This window comes from Typopeltis vanoorti, chromosome 1, assembly GCF_054136105.1.
Source record: "Typopeltis vanoorti isolate ZY-2024b chromosome 1, IOZ_Tvanoo_1.0, whole genome shotgun sequence".
Lineage (NCBI taxonomy): Eukaryota > Metazoa > Arthropoda > Arachnida > Uropygi > Thelyphonidae > Typopeltis > Typopeltis vanoorti.
The window spans coordinates 91,315,350-91,336,919 of NC_143549.1; the positions used below are offsets into that span (position 1 = coordinate 91,315,350).

The window sequence follows — 21,570 nt, forward strand, 5'->3', positions numbered from 1 at the left end:
GGTGAATATTAAGAATAGTGATCAGAGCTTATTCCACCTTTACCACGAGTTGCCTAGACTTGCACTATGTGCAGGCGCAAACTTGACTTATTTGTCTATTTGCTTACTTGGGAAATGGAGTAAAACCAGGTTTAAAATAGCTTGGCATCTTTAACACACACACACACACACACACACACATATATATATAAATATAAATAAATATAAATAAATATATATTTAGAAAAATAAATTTAACTGACTAGAACCCGAGAAAGTATAACAAAAACCTTTAATACATCACAACTAGTTTCATCGGTGATCCGACTTCTTCAAGTGAGAAATAAAAAACATAAGATATAAAATAACACGGTAAAAATGAACTTTCCAGCTTAATAAAAAAGCAGAATAGTAACAGTCATATTTGAATAGGTGACCGCGTGCTACTGTTGGCATGAGTAGAATGTGTGCGACAGCTAATTTTTGAGCACCAGTACTGGATTACTGCGCTATGGGAATCAGGCAATTGTAGCTAAGATTATTGTTTAAATGTGAAGGGTCCAGAACTATTTCTTTTGATTTGATAATTCTTCTTTCGAATTCATCCTTGCAAATATATAAATTAGTAGTGCGTTCCCAGTCAACTTGATGTGGCTGTTCTTCAAGGTTAGAGTTTTCCGAGAAAAGGACATGACTTGAAAGGGCGCTCGCTTGTGCTCTATTGTAGGAGATGTCATGTCTATGTTCCTCAAGACGAAGTGAAACAGATTTATCTGTCTGGCCAAAATAAGGTCGACCACAGCCGCACAAAACTTTATAAACACCAGGAAAATGCAGATGGTTGTGTTTTGGTTTTGGTCGACTCAGAAAAGAACGAAGTTTTGGCAGCGTAGTATAGTCGGTCTTTATGTTGAATTTTTTCAAAATCTTAGCTAGTTTTGGGGTAAGAGTGCTGATAAAAGGTAACTGTATATGAGTGATAGGGTTGGAGTCATCTTCTTGTCGAGGATGTTGGCGTGGCCTGAAACGTTTAGTGATGTTACGAGATGAATATCCATTATTTAAGGTGTTTTTTAGGAAGTTAAGCTCTGTTTTTAGACTCAGACAGAATGGTGAGTTTTGACATCGTATCTCTGTTTACGAATGTTCCTACAGATGAAGTTCTGAGTCTTCTTAAGGACAAGGTTTCTAAAAAAGTGTTCGTTCTTCTAACTCACTGCATCAATTCCGGCTATTTCTGCTACGAAGATAAAATATACAAACAAACTAGCGGTTTAGCTATGGGCAGCCCTCTATCTCCAGTCTTAGCTAACTTTTTTCTAGAAGATTTTGAAGAGAAAGCTATTTCCTCAGCTACTTTGAAACCTAAACTGTGGTTACGTTACATTGATGACGTCTTCCTTATTTGGGGACATAGTTTAGAGGAACTGCAAAACTTCCTAAACCATTTAAATAACCAGCATCAAAACATTAAATTCACATCAGAACTAGAGATTAACGGCGTTCTCCCCTTCTTGGATCTCAAAATCAGTAGATTTCCTGACTGTCTTAAATTTTCAATTTTTCAAAAAACCACCCACACTGATAGATATTTGCATGGTTCTTCTCATCACTTCCCACCTCAGAAACTGGGCATCATCTCCACCCTCGCCCATCGAGCAAGATGTCTCATTTCCACAGAAGAAGACCTTCAAACAGAGCTTAACTTCCTAAAAAACACCTTCTTAAATAATGGATATTCATCTCGTAACATCACTAAACGTTTGAGGCCACGTCAACATCCTCGACAAGAAGATGACTCCAACCCTATCACTCATATACAGTTACCTTTTATCAGCACTCTTACCCCAAAACTAGCTAAGATTTTGAAAAAATTCAACATAAAGACCGACTATACTACGCTGCCAAAACTTCGTTCTTTTCTGAGTCGACCAAAACCAAAACACAACCATCTGCATTTTCCTGGTGTTTATAAAGTTTTGTGCGGCTGTGGTCGACCTTATTTTGGCCAGACAGATAAATCTGTTTCACTTCGTCTTGAGGAACATAGACGTGACATCTCCTACAATAGAGCACGAGCGAGCGCCCTTTCAAGTCATGTCCTTTTCTTGGCAAACTCTAACCTTGAAGAACAGCCACATCAAGTTGACTGGGAACGCACTACTAATTTATATATTTGCAAGGATGAATTCGAAAGAAGAATTATCGAATCAAAAGAAATAGTTCTGGACCCTTCACATTTAAACAATAATCTTAGCTACAATTTGCCTGATTCCCATAGCGCAGTAATCCAGTACTGGCGCTCAAAAATTAGCTGTCGCACACATTCTACTCATGCCAACAGTAGCACGCAGTCACCTATTCAAATATGACTGTTACTATTCTGCTTTTTTATTAAGCTGGAAAGTTCATTTTTACCGTGTTATTTTATATCTTATGTTTTTTATTTCTCGCCTGAAGAAGTCGGATCACCGATGAAACTAGTTGTGATGTATTAAAGGTTTTTGTTATACTTTCTCGGGTTCTAGTCAGTTAAATTTATTTTTATAAATGTATACATCCCGAGTAAACCCTAATTTCAACAATATATATATATATATATATATATATATATATAGAGAGAGAGAGAGAGAGAGAGAGAGAGAGAGAGAGAGTGCTGTTATCAGCACTTTTTTTGAAGGCGAGTTAGCTTCTCATTTGGAAGTGAAAGGCTCTTGAAAACTTGGATTTTTTTGTCCTGCAAACTGGCAAGAAGAACACATGCAACTGACAGATATATAGGTTACACAGATAGGATTAACTACTCTATCAGACATTTAATAGGTTTCAAAGAAACCAAGTTACTTGGCCATCACAAGTCATGAAACCTATTATGCAATTGGGAATGGGGTGATTTTTTTAAATTCTTCTCTCTCTCCCCCCTCCCCCCCAGAGCATTACCAAACAAACTGAATTTTCTTCACTTAGGATGTCTACCAGTCTGCTATGATTAACAGACAGTACTAAAGGTGTTCAGATATCTGGAGAAGAGAGGAGATATGTAAACACCTTGACTAAAACACATCAGTGTGGCAAATGGTCTCCCTTCTTCCTGTGATGAAGTTCAATAACCAGTTCCACAAGTTGACCTTTTAAGATTACAGCAGCCCTTCGGTAAAGCTCTGATAATTCATTTCCCCACCTCCTGAGGTTATAAAAATACTCTCACTCCTTGACTAATTTACCATTTAATCTATGAAAGCCTTTCGTCCAACTATAAAATGCCCAGCAAAAACATGCATCATTATGAAGTATGCTCTTAATAAAGATAATTATGCAATTATCTTTATTCATCTTAATTAAGGTTCTCTTCCAACCTATAAACTGTTATCATTGTTAAGCAGTTTATGTTAAATAAATATAATAACTGGAAATTGTAAATGTTATAAGAGTCAGCATAAGAATTACTTCCAGACAGATTAGTAATCCAGGCTTAAAAGAAATAAGTGTAATCAGAGATAAGGCACAAACTAATATATTAAATTAATTTAGAATTTTATATTTATTTTATATTCAAACATTATTCTTTCTATTTTATGTTCTCATGTTTGCCTTGGAATTTTGTTATGATTTCAGTTTAACGAGTTCCTCAAGAAATTTGGTGAAGGCGATTTTGTACAACTCAAGGCAATGACAGAACAGGTTAAAAGTGACTTGGAAATTCTTACCGAACGTGTAGATGGTCTTTTCAGAGATTTTGTTGACATAACGGAGAGACTAGCTCAACTAGATGATGTTAGTAATCATTTTTTAATTCAGTTTATTTTTAAGTCCTTTAAATATATTATGATTATATGGAGGATGTTAAAAAAGGATACATTATTAAAGCAACTATTCAAATTTATTGTTTATTTATTTTTTCATTGAGATCATAAAAAGTAAAACTTAATTTTTTTAATTTTTTTAGAAATTTAGAAAGAAAATATATCCCAGTTATAATTCAATTTTATAATGAAAGCTGACAAATTTTGTACAAAATATGAACAAACACCTTGTTCGCAATTATAAAACATTAAAAAAAATTCTTACTTAGTATTGTAAGCAGAATAATATGTTATTTATTTATTTTATTTTATTTATTTATTTTGTGTGTGTGGATTATAGGTTCTCCTTGAAATTCAGGAAATGCAAGTCAAATTAAAGCTTGCCCAGGATGAGATAGATGAATTAAACAAAACCACTGCAGGACTGCTCACAGATTTTACAGCTGCTCAGATGCTCTTAGAGGTAATGCTTATATTGTAATTTTTTTTCCCTTGGCAGTATCTAGTAGAAATTGAATAACGTTGTATAAAATTAATTTTATATACAGTGCAAAAATATGCTCACATGAAAATTTATCCTTGCGGTGTCGCAGGTCATTGTCACTTTGGCATACTGTTTGAAATATAATATAGCTTGTCTTATATATATATATAGTTAACATAGAAATGGAATAGCCTTGCATGCATGGGGCATAGCTAATTTTGAGTAGGAGGTTGTAAAGGTGGGTGAGCAGAAACAGGTGGAAATGTCACTGATGAGGGGTAGCCTGACTAGGACTAATGGACCAAGAAATGATTTGATAAATTTATTTATGAATGCCAGGAGTATCAGAAATAAGGGATATTAAATTATTGCATTCATTGAGTTTATTGGTCTGAAAATAATTGGAATAAGTGAAGTATTGATGAATGAAAATGATATCCTGACTAGAGTAGGAATGGAAGGGTATGATGTTTTTGTGAGGATAGAAAGGGAAAGAAAGGAGGTGAGTGAGTACTGTTGATAGCAGGGGAATTATGTCTGTACAAAGTTGAGATACAAAGGAGAAATAGTGTCAGTGGTTTTGAGGTAGTACATTGTAGGGTAGAGGTTGACAGTATGATATTTAGTTGGATGTTTCAATAGGTTGGGATTTGAAGGTAGAGATCAAGAAATGCAAAATGTATAGCAAGAGAAGGATGATCTTTATGATGATTTTAATTATTAGTTATACTGACTGGAATGAAGAGATAGCATATGGGAATAAGGAAAATGAATTTCTCTAGTTCTTGAGGAACAACTATCTTAGGCAACATGTAATGGAGGCCACACGAGAGTTGAAAGTTTTATATTTGATCATATCATCACAGGATATGATTGTGAATGGGGATTCTAATTTTTTCCAGTGCAAGAATAATCATGAGGTGATCACCTGAGTAGTATGAGAAGTTTGGTGAGGAAGAGATATATGTGGAACCACAAGGCCAGTAATTATGAAAAACTTAGGAAACAACTGGGAGCTATAGCATGAAAAGAGAAGTTGGGTGGAAAGGAGACAGTGCTGCTTGGGCACTGATCAAGAGTTACTTAACAGCAAGAATATCTGAGTATACTCCAAGAGTGAACAGACTTAAAAAAAAGGAGTAAAATAGATGAATGAAGAGATTAAGCATGCAGTCTGGAAAAAAAAAAAAAAGGGTTTATGGAAATAGCAGATGCAACTGATTATCACACTGTGGTAATCACTTGCATGAGGGGTATAAAGAGTAGGACAGAAAAGTGAACAGTTGGTAAAGACAGCAAAATGTAGTATGAGCAGAAATGGCCAATAAGGCCATGAAAATCATGCATATTTCTCTCAATTTGCAGCAAGTAGAAAAAAGAATGATTACGGCAGGATAATATTAGGGTTAATATGGTAGATTAGTAACTGCTACAGCGTATTGTGGTATTCAATGAGCAATTTATCAGAGTATTTTATTTACATGAATGGAATATCATGGGAACTTGAGTGCAGAGAATATGGTGAATGTTGGATGGATAGTGAGTGAGCAAGAGATATATGAAGAATTAAATAAACGATGTTAATAAGGCAACATATCGGCAGATATCTTGATGGAATGCTCCAGGAAGTTAATGACACCCCTGGCATAACTGTTTAAAAGCAGTCTTGCAGAGCATATTTCAAATGAGTGAAAGAAGGTAAAATTCCACTTTATAAAGGGATGATAAGACTTAGGCTACAAATTATAGGCCAATCTGTATGCCTGGGTTTGTGGTTGAGGTTATGGAGTGGTTTGTGAAGGCTGGGATTCAGAATTAGGTTCATAACAGTATTTTCTGTGATGGTTACCAAGAGTTTGTTAAAGAATGAGGTTATGTTTCAGCAAATGCATATTTACTACAAAAGGTAACATCATTGGACAAGAGATATGAATATACAGATATACTTAGATTTTTTGAAGCCTTTGATATACTGCCAGAGGGTAGGCTGGTAACTGCAGGAAAGGAGGGAACTGGATAATAGATTAGTGAGTGGAATAGGCAATTAGTTGATAGAGATAAGTATTCATTGTGTTGTGTGTGGGGAAGTGGTATCCCAAAAGAGTAAAATCACTAGTGGTGGGCTACAGGGGGTCTGTTTTGGAAACACTGTTGCTTACTTTGTAACTGGTGACCAAAAGCTAAGCACAAATTACATTTTTACACGTATATGAAAAAAATTTCATGACTACAGCCAAATGTGGTCATAAATTTATAACCAGCATTGTAATAAATTATATTGCACAAAAAATGTGTTATAAATTTTGTACAAATTAAATTGCAATATGTTTTTGGCAAAAATTACAATTTTGTAAGGACGTAGACGTAGTTAAAGAATTAAGGTACAATGCTTACAGAACTACTTGGAGAGACATTTCAGTATGTAATATGTCCACCCCAAACTGCAATTCAGCTCTCATGTCATACCATTCTTAGCACCAAGTGATTCAGGAGTTCTTGCAGCAAACTGGCCACTCCTCCCTCAGAGCTCTTAAGGATAAGGCCTTTTGTTTCTGGAAGGGAATTTTAAACAGTAATGCATCTCCCTATTGCATCACAAATGTGTTCGATAGGGTCGAGATCTGGGGAGTGTGCTCTCCACTCGATTTGATTAATATCTTCAGTCTCCAGAAGTATCTCCACTGCTCGTGTACCATGTGATGTGGTAATTTCATCCATCAATGAATTGAATTCTTCACCTACAGCACCACAGAAAAATCAAACATAATATTGAAGAACCTCAATTGCAATACTGATCACCAGTCATAGTCCCTTTTTTCCAGCACTTGTAGCTTGGTGTCCCCTCCCACCATGACTCCAGAACTGCCATAACTATCCCTTTCCAGAACATCCTCGAGATGATAAGCAGTACCACTTTCATGCCAGATTAAGTATTATCTAGAATCAGAGGAAAGACTAAAACGACTCTCATCTGTAAAGAGTACATTAGCCACTGTGCTTGAATGGGGCCGACTTGCAAGCTGACCTGCTATGGTGTGTTGATTACGTTTTGCTGTCATAACCAAAAATCTGTCTTCATGCTCCATGGTAGGGCAAGGGCGAGAAAGAGTAGGTAGTTTGGAAAGAAAGAGAGAGAGAGAGAGATATGCTGAAAGAAGAAGTGGAATGTATCAGGAATGAGTTGAGAAGCATGAAAGAAGAGATTAGGCAACTGAAAACAATGAATGCAAAGTGAATCAGAATAAGAATTAGAGTGATTCTGATTCTGATTCACTTTGCATTCATTGAATCAGAATAAGAATTAGAGTTATGGGAATGCTACAAGGGGAGAGAACAGGAGAACCAGTAAAATGGAGGGAATGAGAGAAAGGTAAGACAGTGCAAAAAACCAAGGATGGAGAGATGACAGGATGACAGGTAAGTGGAGGAACAAAGAAAGAAAGTGTTAGAGGAGCGACAGTGAGGGATACAGGTGAGCAAGGAAGAAACAGAGTAGTAAGAGGTGTGATGTATGGAGACTTGATGATCTCTGCTGTACAAGATAGAATGCCAGAGGATTGTTTGCTTGAAGGGACGATAGATAGCATGATTATGGCAATTAAGTGAACCGAAAGTGTGGTTGAGATTATTTTAATGGTGGGCATGAACAAACTGAGAGACACTGTGATCAGTGGCAAGAGATCTGAGGTTCATGCTTGAGAGTATAGAAGAAGACCGAAAAAGGGAAGATAGTGTGTGTGTGTGTGTGTGTGTTGCCCATGTATGATAATGCAGAGCTGCAGAGAAGAGCATCAATAATGAATAGCATAATAGCCAGAATGTATCATTGATGATACTGGGGAATTTGAAGGAGAATATTCAATGTGGATGGATATTAAACTTTGGTAAATTCAGACTGGTCTACAGTAACCATATGCTCTACCTATATTTTTTGCATTGGTAAGCCTGTTAATATCACTTCTTTTCTGCAAACAAATTAATCTATCAGATTATTGAAACTATTCAGGAATGAACTAGTACAGGTAGATGCAAGGAGTGGAATCCACACCTCGGTAATAGTAATAGATGTGTTTCATCACTAACACTTCATTTATTGGAGATTCATAGCAGCCAAAACCTATGTTTGCACTACATAGCAAAGTTCCAGAATTATGCATGACATCATGGAGAGAGATAATGTACTAGAATGTGCCTTAAGCTGATTCTAGATCAGCTAGGAAATAAAAATAACTTTGCTGGTACTGTTTTGCCAAGTAAGACTAAAGGGAACCAATCTCTTTATTGCTATGTGTAGTGGAGTGATGTAATCACAATTTCTAGAAGAACTGGTCAAAAATCTCTTCATGACTTAGCAAAGAATTCATTAATCTGTATTCTGTGTCCTATTCAATTTCAGCTAACTGCAAGCTAACTGTAGCAGTCAAGCAAAGAGAAATGAATTACATGCATAATGTGACAAATCTTTCAAAATCTTTCTGATCCATTTCAGAAATATGTGTGTGGTCTAAATTCTTACCTCACAATGTTCATTTCTATCTGCAATCTGCTAAACAACAATCTACTTTTCCTATTAATTATTTTCTTTAATTACTGTTAATCTCACATTTTCCAATTTTTTATGTGAATCTCACCAAAGAAAATTAGACATTCTGGAAATCTTGCTTTAGAGACCAAACATGGCACTTTTTTAAAGCATTTCAGGCCTCCAATAAACCAGGGTGGCTATCTCACATGGGATGACATTGTCTGCTACATATAGAATATAATTTCTTGGGATCTTTAATCATCATCATCATCATCATCATCAAATTCCTGCCATGTACCCTCAAGGGGTGTACAGGATATGACAGTACTACATGAAAAAATTACATCATTACTAACTTCCTATCTACAATTTTCCTCCAAATCAGTTTGTTACTTGTCAAGACTCCAACATTATCAGATCTTATATTTCTATCGTCTAAGGCACTTTGTACCGTATCAATCCACCTATATCTTGGTCTTCCTCTGGGTCGTTTTCCTGCCAATTTGGCAGAGAACACTTGTTTTGCTAATCTTTCCTCTCCCATTCTATTTAAGTGACCATACCACCTGAGATTAGCTCTGCTAATGCATTCCTGGATGCTGACAATGTCAAGTTCTTTCCTAATATCCTCATTTTTAATATGATATTGCCATTGATGCCATCTGTTCACGCCTCTAATCTTTCTCAGGACTCTCATATCTGCAGTCTCTAGTCTTTGGTCAAGTGTTTTACTTCTGACCCAGCTCTCAGATCCATAGGTTAAAACTGGTTTGAACACAGTCTTGTATACAGCTAATTTAGTGTTCCGACTAATTTCTTTCTTATTCCATATGAATTTATTCAATTGACTTCCCACGATACCAGCTTTGCTGATTCTGTTGTCTATTTCTATATTTAGTTTACCATCTTCAGTAAAAATTGTGCCTAAGTAGCTGAAATGTTTTACTTGTTCCACAGGTTCTCCATTCACAACACAGTTGACATTTTCAATGATTTTGCCTATTTTCATTGTCTTTGTCTTTTTATTGCTGACCTTCATACCATATCTATTACAACAGCTATTCAATTTAGTCAGAGAATCTTGCAGACTTGTAGCGGATTTATTTAGAAGTATAACATCATCCGCATAAAGCAAAGAGCTGACATTAACATCTCCAATTTTGATATCAGGTTTAATACCACTTTCCTTCATAATGTGATCCATATAGATAATGAATAACAGAGGGGATAATGTACATCCTTGTCTCACACCAGATTTAACATTAAACCATCTTCCTGTACTTCCTTCAATTCTAACTGCTGACTCACAACTCAAATAAAGACTAAGTATTGCTTGATATAATGCCCCATTGACACCATATAACTGCAGCGTATTGAATAGCTTCTCTCTTGGCACCTTGTCATATGCCTTTTCCAAATCGACAAAACTTAAATACAGATCTTTGTTATATTCCCATGCTTTCTCGACTATTTGTCGTAAAGTGAAGATCTGATCCTGACAGCCTCTATTTGGCCTGAATCCAGCTTGTTCTTCACCAAGCTTTTCTTCCACAATTCTTCTCAACCGTTTCTCAAGTATACTTGCATAGATCTTGCCAGGAACACTCAGTAGGGAAATACCTCTGTAATTCTCACATTCAGTTTTATTTCCCTTTTTATATATGGGCACTATGAGAGCTCTACTCCAATCATCGGGAATTCGTCCCTCTGTCCAGGCTTTCTGAACTATGCAGTGCAGCCACTGTAAGACTCTTATACCACCATACTTCAGCATTTCTGGTCGAATATCATCTACTCCTGCTGCCTTTCCACATTTCAAGCCTTTGATGGCTTTTTCTACTTCAAGTATGGATATGTATTCCTGACTGCATGCCAGGTCAGTGTTTTTTATCACTGTGCTGTCATCACTGCTTGTTTCATTTAGCAGTTTTTCAAAGTAATTACTCCATACTTCAAGGATATCTTTTTCTCCTGTTTTCATTTCACCTTTATCATCTCTAATTCCTTTTACAGCACTCTTTCCTCCATTCCTAAGCTTCTTCAACAACCTCCAGAATATTTTGCCACCTTCTTGATATTTATTTTCTATATTCTTGCCAAAGTCCTCCCATGACTTTTGTTTAGCTAGTTTTACACACTGTTTAGCTTTCTTACATTTGTCTCTGTATTCTGTAAGAGTAAAAGCTGACTTATTTGCCAGGAACTTTTGATATGCTTTCTTCTTTTCCTTCACTGCCTCTTTAACTTCCTGTGTCCACCAGGGAGTTCTGATTTTTTTATCTTTGCACACAACCTCACCACATGCCTCTCTGGCAGAATCAATCAATGTTTCCTTCAGAGTTTGTCACTGAATCTCCAAGGTTTGATTCCTGTTCTCAAACTCTTTCATTTTCTTTTCAATAATATTTCTGTATTTTAGTCTACAGTTTACATCTGAGAGCTGCTCAACTTTGATTCGCTTTAAAACTTTCTTACATGTTATTCTTTTAATATGAAATTCAATTTTTATCCTGCTCAAGACTAAATAGTGATCACTTCCAATTTCAAATCCCCTGTACACTCTGGTGTCCTGCACCAGGGAGAAAACATCACTATCAACAATAACATAGTCAATGAGACTTTTCTTATTCCTAGCCTCTTCTCTCCATGTGAATTTGTGCACATTTTTATGTTGGAACATGGTGTTAGTAATAACCAGTCCATGTCCTGAGCAGAAATCCAACAGATATTTGCCATTATTATTAGCTTTGCTCTTTTCTCCAAATTTTCCCAAAATATTTTTGTATGTCTCACAATCATTTCCTACTCTACTATTTAGATCCCCAACAAGGACCAACTTTTCCTTTTTCATTGTGTCAGTTGCTTTTTCTAAAGCCTCAAAAAATTCCTCCACTTCTACCTTAGTAGAACCTTCTGTGGGACCATAGGCACAAATAAGTCTCATTGTCCAGTTCCCCATTCTCATATTTGCCCACATTACTCTACTTGAGACTGACTGCCATTCAAGAAGATTAGCCTCGTATTTTGTGTTGAATACTATGGCTACTCCTTCTTTTCCTTGATTGTTATTGCCTGAATATAACATTTTGTATTTATTGCTCAGAAAGATCTCACCAGTTTTGGTCTTTTTTGTTTCAGTCACCCCTATTATGTCGATCTGGTACTTATCTAATTCCTCAGCTAGCTCCATTTCTTTGCCATTCAGGCTTCTTACGTTGATAGTACCGATCTTTAACTCTGGTGATGTTGAGTTGGGGTTTGTTTTCAGATTTGTTCCAGTAGCTGACTTTTCGCTGTTCGCCCTGGTTCCCTGGCGACAACAACGGGGGCCTTGTTTAACCGGGCGACGCCCCAGCCGGCATAAAATTTTGTCATGTTGTACCATCATTTTTTATTTTGGTTTAACCAATAAGAATACAATTTGGTCGGCTAAATCCCAAATTGCCAGCCCATCCTCGTTCGTTCAGTATCAAAGTAGATACCCAACAGGGTGCACTACGAGAAGGTGAGGATTGGACATTAGGTCAGAAGCCCTGGTCGGTTCTCCGCATTCCTTTAAAGGCTATGTGGAGGTCTCCTCTCAGTTATACAGCTTTGACCCTTAAGCACCCCGGGATCTTTAATTTATAGTATAATTAAGTGGAAAAATTTCCAAGTACATTAATATCATGGATTGGCTAAGGATTTCTTTTAATATTTTTATTAATTTTATATATATATATATATATTTGTATTTTTTTTTTTACATAATACAGAAACCCTGCTCTAGAGATCAAACATGGAGCTTTTCCAAGCAACTTCAGTCTCCAATAAGTGGGGTAGTAGTAGTAGTCTTGCACCAGGTGAAGAAATTCATCTCCCACCTAAAGACAATCACAAATATCCATGTTCAACAATTCAAACTTATAGCCTGTTAGTTGGAGAGGATATGCTAACTACTTGGCAACCAGACCAGCAAATTTACTCACTTTCACTTTTGACTGATACACACAGAACCCTACTGTATTATGTAAGATGGAGCATATGGAGACAGACAAGAGTGGCTGATAACAATAGACATCATGAACTAGTATGTGGTGGAGTTGAATCAAAGAGAAAGTATGTGGGTTTAATTTAGTTGGGAATGATTTCAGGAGGAAGATGCACATAGTTGAAATACTGAGATATCTGTCAATGCTAAATGGGGAGAGCAATAACTAATAAAGGTAATTTAAATATCCTGCAGATGATATAAATATACTGGTACTCTGAGTAAAGGACAACAGCTGCTAATTTAATATGTCAAAGCATAAAGTTATGTGCTCTGGAATGAAAAGATTGCAAGCTAAACAGATTACCTTAAGGAACTGGACTGCAAGAAATTGATGAAAGTATGGATAATGATGGGCACAGAGTTGAAGTTCAGTGGACATAATGGAAACTCTCACGATGAATCTTGCAACTTTGTGAAAGTCCTGAATGACTTGGACAAAACGACTTAAGGGATCACTCAGATGTTAAGAAACACACTAACAAGCAGGAATAAGGAAGTTATTATTCCTCTTTACAAGACTGATATAACTATATATGGCTTTCAAAAAGATGTTAAACAAAATGGATGACATATTGAACAAGTATCATAAAAATTTGAGCATCCAATTCCTGAATGTACAATAGCCCAGCAAGTTTTTATGTGAAGCATTTCAATGTATCAGCATTTTTGTGATTCATCCCATACTGTATCAAATATCAAGTACTCTGATATTTGATACAGAGTGAGATGACATACTGTATCAAATATCAGAGGACTTGATATTTGATATGGTATGGGATGTCTAAGACAATACCACCTACCATCAGAGGCCAATAAATCTTGAGTTTGCATCAGATTCTGTGTATATACAGATATTACTGTGTATAAATAAGCACAACTAAATTCATTATTAGGTAAACATGAAAAGAACTGTGACAATGCAAAGTTTGTTAAATTATTTTATTTTTTTTTATTACTCTATATCATTAAATTATTCAAATTTATCATTGCAGGAAATGCAAAATATGGTAAATGATCTGAAGTATAATAAAGCTGACAAAGAAGAGATGGACTACTTACTTTGCCTGGTAAAGTATTACTTTATCAAATTTATAGAATGTGTAAAAATCAATTTATTATATGAAAATAAAAATCTCCTATTAAATGCACATACAGACTATGTTACAGAGAAAAAAAAATTAGTAAAGTGTCACAGGAATCAGTTTTCTGTTTAATTTGTATATTGAAGTGGAGTTGAATGAAGAATAATTATCATATTAGCATAAGAATTTGTCTGACAGTGAAACAAATGTAAACAGCACCAACATCAGAAACAACATCCCCAAGAGCAAACTACTCTTGACTGTTTCAATATATAACCTGTTCCCAAGAGTACTACAAATCAAGTAGGAAACCATCATACTACTGTATATTAATAATCTAAAAATCCTTTGTCAGGATTTCCTTAAATTTTGTTGTGGTATTTAACTTGGCAATGCTACCTGAAAGTTTACTCTAACAATTAATGAATAGTTAATTTGTTAATTGTTAGAGTAAATTTTTAGGTGTTGAAGAATATGTCATCTAAAGAATATTTAAATGATTGGTATAGGGTGAGCAGCAATAATCCATTATATGAGGAGTATAAAAAGCAAGTTAAGAAGGTGGGCAAGCTGATAAGTGCAACAAGCACAGAAATTAGGAGTAAAATAATTATAGGAGGAGTATTGTGGTTGATGAGAATTATATAGATTGGTAACCAGTGCAGAGATATTGTTGAAGTATTTAGTGAACAATTCATCAAATTATGTAACATCATGAGATGCCCGAGCACAGAGGATTGGTAGTAAGTAAATGAATAAGAAATATATGAGGAATTAAGTAAACTCAATAAGGCAACATGATATCACATATCCCAACATATTTTAATGAATGTTCCAATGAGTTAAGAGCAGTCTTGGTATATTTGTTTAACAAAATCCTTGCAATGAGGCAAGTCCTGAATAGAAAAGTGTAAAGTTATTTAACTTCATGAAGAGAACAATAAGACTGAGACTTCTAATTATAGACTGATCTGTGTGTCTTGAGTTATGGATAAGGTTTACATATGCTGGTGAGGGCTGGAATCCAGAATTAGGTCAAGACCAGCAGAATTCTGTGATGTTAACATGGATTTGTCAAAAAAAGGAGTGTCTTAACAATCTATTTAACATATCCTAACAGGGTGACAAATGCATTAGATAAGGCAGCTGCATAAAAGATAGCATATTTAGATTTTAGAAAGGCCTTTGATAGACTGCCACATGACAAGCTAGTAAATGAACTGGAGGATTGAATTAGATAAAAAAGTGGTGATTTGAATTAGATAAAAAAGTGGTGATTTGAATAGGAGAATGGCTGTCTGATAGGTAGACTCCTAAGGTTGTGTATGAGGGAGAAGTTCCAGAACAGGAAAATGTACTTGCTCAGGACTCTACGTTGGGACTGTTAATGTTTAGCTTATATGTTTATGATATTTCAAGGGCAGATATGAAGTTTCAATGTTGCAGTTTTCAATAACAGATATGCAGTTTTCTGCAGATGAATTATGGGAAGAATTATGAGAAGTACAGTAGAGCAGATATAGAAACTTTACAAGAGAATATATGAATAGTGTGAGCGTTCAGGTGAGCAAGTTGGCAAGTCTACCAGCTTAATGTTACCTCATTCATTTGTCCAAACTAAAAGTCTATGTTAAGTTTCCTGAAAGGATTTAATATTAGCATCATATTTTATAGCTGTCTCTCTAGCTTTCATATTGATGCAAGTTGGCTACAGAGCATTCTACAATCACTAAGCCTATAATTCCAACTCTTCCTCTATTTGGCCACCCTCCTAAATCAGTAATTAATGGTTTTCTCACCAGACATAGTGCTGATATCTCGATCAAAACTACAGCCTCTGAGTGGCATTATGTAACTGAAGAAGTCTTATGAGAGTGGCCAGAATCAAACTGTCATATATATATATATATATATATATGCAGAAGGAATGATGTAAGTTTGTGGACCTATTGTCTCATTTTGATGGAGGGAAAAAATTATACAATGCTGATGGACTGCACTTAAATGGATTTGGAGTTAGGTGTCTGGAGAGAGAGAGCTTTGTTCTGGAGATAGTGTGGAAGCACAAAAGTAGGAATACAAAGCAATTTAGGGTGGATGCAGATAAATGAGTGTGAAGGCACTCATGAAGCAAATGTGTGTGTTAGTGAAACAAAAAATGCAAAATCTAGTCTCTCAGGCAGCAATATCAAATGGGATAGTCAGTTCAAGATGTAAAGGTGGCTTGGGGCCAAAGGAGATAATTCCAAAAACTCTTCTCTCTTATTCCTAATGCTAGAAGCATCAGGAATAATAGGGAAGAGTTTTTGGCATTTGGTTAGTGCAACCTTGTCAAACACTATAGGCATTAGTGAGACTTGGCTAACAGCAGATGACATAGTTACAGGGATATAATGTGATGGATTAGTATTTTCAGAGAGGATAGAGTAGACAGGATGGGGGGGGGGTACTATTCATGATAGCAGATGAATTACAGCCAACAAGATTAGGAGTCAATATAATAAATTTAGTTTAATCCTTTATCCAAGTGTGAGCAAACAAAGTTTGTGCCTGAAAGTATCTTCAGGACTGGGGTAAGGTAGTGCAACACCAGGACGACTCCTTGCAAAGGTGGAGCAAGCTACTAACACTCCTATCTCAGTATCTCCCATAATGCAAAACACATCTCCTTGCGGATATGTCTAATGTTATGCATTAAGGGAAGGGCCACTACCCAGACTAGTTTCGACCTTTATTGAGGTCTCTTCAGTGGGAGCCAGGCCCAAGTGGAGATACCAGCCAGAAGCATTAGTAAAGTCATCTCTACCTATAGGAGTTGCCAAATGGTGTGCCACCTTTTTAATAAATTACTCTGGATTTAGAGAAATATGTTGAAAGTTTATTTCTTGGTTAGAATATAATAAATGGCCCAAGTGGAGATACCAGCCTTCTGGCTGGTATCTCCACTTGGGCCTGGCTCCCACTGAAGAGACTCAATAAAGGTCGAAACTAGTCTGGGTAGTGGCCCTTCCCTTAATGCATAACATTAGACATATCCGCAAAATGTGTTTTGCATTATGGGAGATACTGAGATAGGAGTGTTAGTAGCTTGCTCCACCTTTGCAAGGAGTCGTCCTGGTGTTGCACTACCTTACCCCAGTCCTGAAGATACTTTCAGGTGCAAACTTTGTTTGCTCACACTTGGATAAAGGATTAAACTAAATTTATTATATTCTAACCAAGTGAAAAATAAACTTTCAACATCTTTCTCTAAATCCAGAGTAATTTATTAAAAAGGTGGCACACCATTTGGCAACTCCTATAGGTAGAGATGACTTTACTAATGCTTCTGGCTGGTATCTCCACTTGGGCCTGGCTCCCACTGAAGAGACTCAATAAAGGTCGAAAACTAGTCTGGGTAGTGGCCCTTCCCTTAATGCATAGCATTAGACATATCCACAAGGAGATGTGTTTTGCATTATGGGAAATACTGAGATAGGAGTGTTAGCAGCTTGCTCCACCTTTGCAAGGAGTCGTCCTGGTGTTGCACTACCTTACCCCAGTCCTGAAGATACTTTCAGGCACAAACTTTGTTTGCTCACACTTGGATAAAGGATTAAACTAAATTTATTATATATTATATTCTAACCAAGTGAAAAATAAACTTTCAAGATTAGGAGTCAGTTGGGCAGATGGCAGTTCTTTTGAGTCAATCTAGTATGAAACTGAGGCCAATAAGACAAAATATTAAATTGGTTGCTGCTATAGGCTAGGGGGGGGGGTGCAGCATGATGTGGAAGACATGCATCAGCAGATTAGTACAAGGAGTGCAAGTCGAATAATATTATGGGGGACTTCAACGTTGGAGACATAGATTGGAAGGAGGAAAGATCACCACAGGAAGGAAATGGAACTTATACGTCTACTGAGAGATAATTACTTGAAGCAGAATGTGATGGAGGGGAACTTAGGATACTAGAGTGTTAGATCTTGTTATAGTATCAGAAGACCTGCCCATAACTAAGGTGGCTACATTGCCTCTGAAGTGATCATGTGGTCTTGACTTGGGAGGTAGCAAAACATTTGGAAATTCCAGTTAAGAAAGGATATATGTGGAACTATAAGGCACGTGATTATGATACACTTAGAGGCAGCATAGGCATCAAGTTCTCCAAAAGAAGGATATTCACAGTGCATGGGGGATAGTCGAGGGATATTTGGAGGAAGCAATATCACACTGTATACCTAAGATCAGGAAGATAAATTGGGTAGGAGTTAGATGTGTGAGCTGTAAACAAAGAAAATACTGTGGAGAGTATATAAGGAGAAAGGTGACCTGCTAACTCATGAACAGTACAAGGATCAGGCAAGAAAGGTGACCAGCATTTTATGGAAGGCAAAATCAGATTATGAAAAGAAATTTAGTTAAACAGGCGAAAGGAAATCCTAAAGAGTTTTTTTGTTATGTAGCAAGTAAGAGGAAGAATGACTATGGATGAATAACTTTAATGAATGCAGATGGTAGAGGTAACAGAGGCAGAAAAAATTGTTGAGCTACTGAGTGATCATTTTGCAAAGGTATATTATCCAAGTGAAGATATTGTTATGACAGAGGTGGCAGGGACTGATGTGAGAACAGAAGTTGATGAATTGGAGATACTTAGGATATTGCAGAATCTGAATCCAAATACAGCTGTGGAATTGGTTGGGATATCGGCCTACATTTTAAGATAATGTGCAAAGGAACTGGCAATGCATTTAACTAGGCTGTTTAATTTAAGTCTCAGCTCTAGCAAAGTCCCAAGTGAGTGGAAGGAGGAAAAAATAATTCCTTTTCATAAAGGAGAATCTAAGTCTGTGGTAACAAATTATAGACCAATCAGTATCTCGAGAGTGGTGGTATTATTGTAAAAGTATTTGTGTAAAAAAAAAATGATTGAAAAAAAATTATAAATAAATAAATTAATTAAAAAATTATTGTAAAAGTATTGGAAAAGTTGGTCAAAAAAGAGAATTCAGGAATGAGCAGATAAGGATATGATATTCTATGGGGGAAGGGGAGCAATATGGCTTTGTGAAGGGTAAGCCTTAGTAATCTATTAACCTTTTATAATAGAGTAACAGCTGACTTGGATAAAGGAAAATGGCTGCACGTTGATACTGCTGGATTTTGCAAAGACATTTGACAGGATACTATATGGAACTCCACACACACACACACACACACACACACACACACACACACACACACACACACACACACACACACACACACACACACACACACAGCAACAAATGGGGAAAATTGATGAAGCCAGGGATTTGAGAGGGGATAGACGTAGTAGATCAAGAGTTGAAGTTTAGAATACATATTGTTAAAGTAGCCAGGGTAGATCACAAGATTACTTGGTTATTGAAGAATACACTAACAAACAGTGATAAGGGAATTATCATTCTTCTTTATAAAGCCTTAATATGACCACATCTGGATTATTATGCTCAGTTCATCTGGATTTCTTGGAGATAAGGAAGTGGTAGAGAGGATTCAGATGCAAGTTACCAAGATTGACCAAGATGAGGATAGACTGAGGGTTTGTGGATTGCAAAAGTTTGTTAACAGGGAAATATTATTATTATTATTATTAAGAGAGACCTTCAGGGAGTCAGGCCACATACTACACACACACACACACACACCAGATATCATACTTGTTCTTGAATTCATTCACAGTGATTGCACACAATATCCAGTGACAATCCATTCCAATCATGCATCACTCTGTGGGAGAAAAATCTGGATCTCACCTCCTTAGCAGTATTCATTCTCAGCTTCCAAGAATGCTCTCTTGTCCTTTCCTCAATCTCCATAAAATAAAAAATTCCATCACCTGAAATCCTGTATGACCTTTCAAAGTTTGTAAGTCTCAACCATAAACCCCCCCCCTCTTTCTCCTGTTTACTAGTGTCTGCAGTCTACAAATTCTCAGTCTGTCTTCATAACTAGTATTCCACAATCCTGATATCATTTTTAACACTCTCCTTTGCTCTCTCTCTCTCTACACTATATCAGAATCACAATGGAAACCAGGAGACCAGACTTGCACATAATAGTCTAAGTGAGATCTTACCAAGGCCTTATAAAGAGGCAAAATGACATCCTTATCTTTATATGTCAAAGTTTGTTTCAGCATTGCAATTATCTTTTGAGTTGTATTTGCAATCTTTGCTACATGGTCCCTGAACTTCAAACTTCCTATCTACTAACGCTCCAAGATCCCTAGCTTGATCAGTTTCTTCTCACACAATCCTACCAATATAATATGACATTGGATATCTAATCACACCAAAGTGCATGAATTTACATTTACTGACATTGAACTGATATCCATTTTCATATGCCCACAATTCCAGCACATTCAAATCATTCTGCAAGTACTGCATATCAGCTGCATTCTTGATTACCCTACCTATTTTTGTATCATCAGCAAATAGCTGTTTGTCGTTTGTCAGATCCTTCCCAATGTCATTAATGTACAGATTGAATCACAGTGGACCTATGACTGATCCTTGTGATACACCAATGATTACCTTAAATTTTGCAGACTCCCAATCCCTATTTACCACTTTTTTGATATCTATCAGTCAGTCATCCTCTTGTCCATGCTAATATTTTATAATCCAAACCCATATTCTCCAATTTATGCAACAGTCTTCCATGCTGTATTCTGTGAAAAGCCTTAGCAAAATCCAAAAGTATCATGGTATCTCCATTCCCCTTGTCTAGCTCAATGGTACATTATTAGAGAATATGAGCATGTTGCTAAAACATGACCATCCCTTAGTAAACCTATGCTGTTCATTGCAAAGTAGAGATTCTCTGTCAACCCATTTCTGAATGCGAGTCCTAACCAACTTTTCCAAAATCTTCACCACCACTCCTGAGATGCTGATTGGTCGATAGTTAGATACATCGTCTTTGTACCACCCTTATGTAATGGGACCACCATACATTCTCTCCACTACTGTGGAATCCTCCCTGTTCTGAGACTCAAATTTATATAGCTGGGTTAAAGAATTAGCTAGTCCAGCTGAACACTTTTTCAGTTGACATCTCATCAGCCCAATATAATAGAAACATTTAAGTTACTTCAAGGATTTTATGGGTTTGATGTAAAGGAAATGTTTCAGCCCTTGGCTAAAACATAGAGGGAGCAGAACAAGGGATCATCCATGGAAGTTGAATAAGAGTGTGGTTAGCAAAGGCATAAGGACTAGATTTTTTGCTTGGAGAGTGGTGAATGAATGGAATGGGTTGCCTAAGTAGTCAATTGTAAGTGCTTTGTCTGTTAATGGTTTCTGCTAATGTTTGTTAATGGTTTTTGGATCTCCCCATGATGAGTTTTAAGACTCCTCTATGGATCCTAAAACTCATCCAGACTGTATCACAGGTAGTGCTGAATATAATCTCAAAGGAGGCACTGTCATCAATGTTTGTTTATGTAACAAAATAAACATTTGTTTATACTTGTTAATATAAATATAAACTTGGAAGGAGACTACTTTGAAAGAAACAATAACAACTTATAACTAAGTTAACTGTGCATTTTGTTTTCCAGTCAGTTCAGAACAGAAACTTTTTTGTAGCACACTGTGTGTGTGTGTGTGTGTGTGTGTGTGTGTGTGTG

The 21,570-nt window shown here is 36.4% G+C and overlaps 1 protein-coding gene across 1 annotated transcript in view; it reads left to right on the forward strand.

Moving 5' to 3' along the window:
* The window catches only part of LOC150110202 (glutamine-rich protein 2-like), a 61,653-nt gene that overhangs the window by 19,716 nt on the left and 20,367 nt on the right, over nucleotides 1-21,570 (forward strand). Inside the window, exons 3-5 of the mRNA XM_090392571.1 lie at nucleotides 3,595-3,753; nucleotides 4,123-4,245; nucleotides 13,817-13,891. Coding sequence (XP_090248697.1) covers nucleotides 3,595-3,753; nucleotides 4,123-4,245; nucleotides 13,817-13,891 — 357 coding nt within the window. The remainder of the gene's footprint in view (nucleotides 1-3,594; nucleotides 3,754-4,122; nucleotides 4,246-13,816; nucleotides 13,892-21,570) is intronic.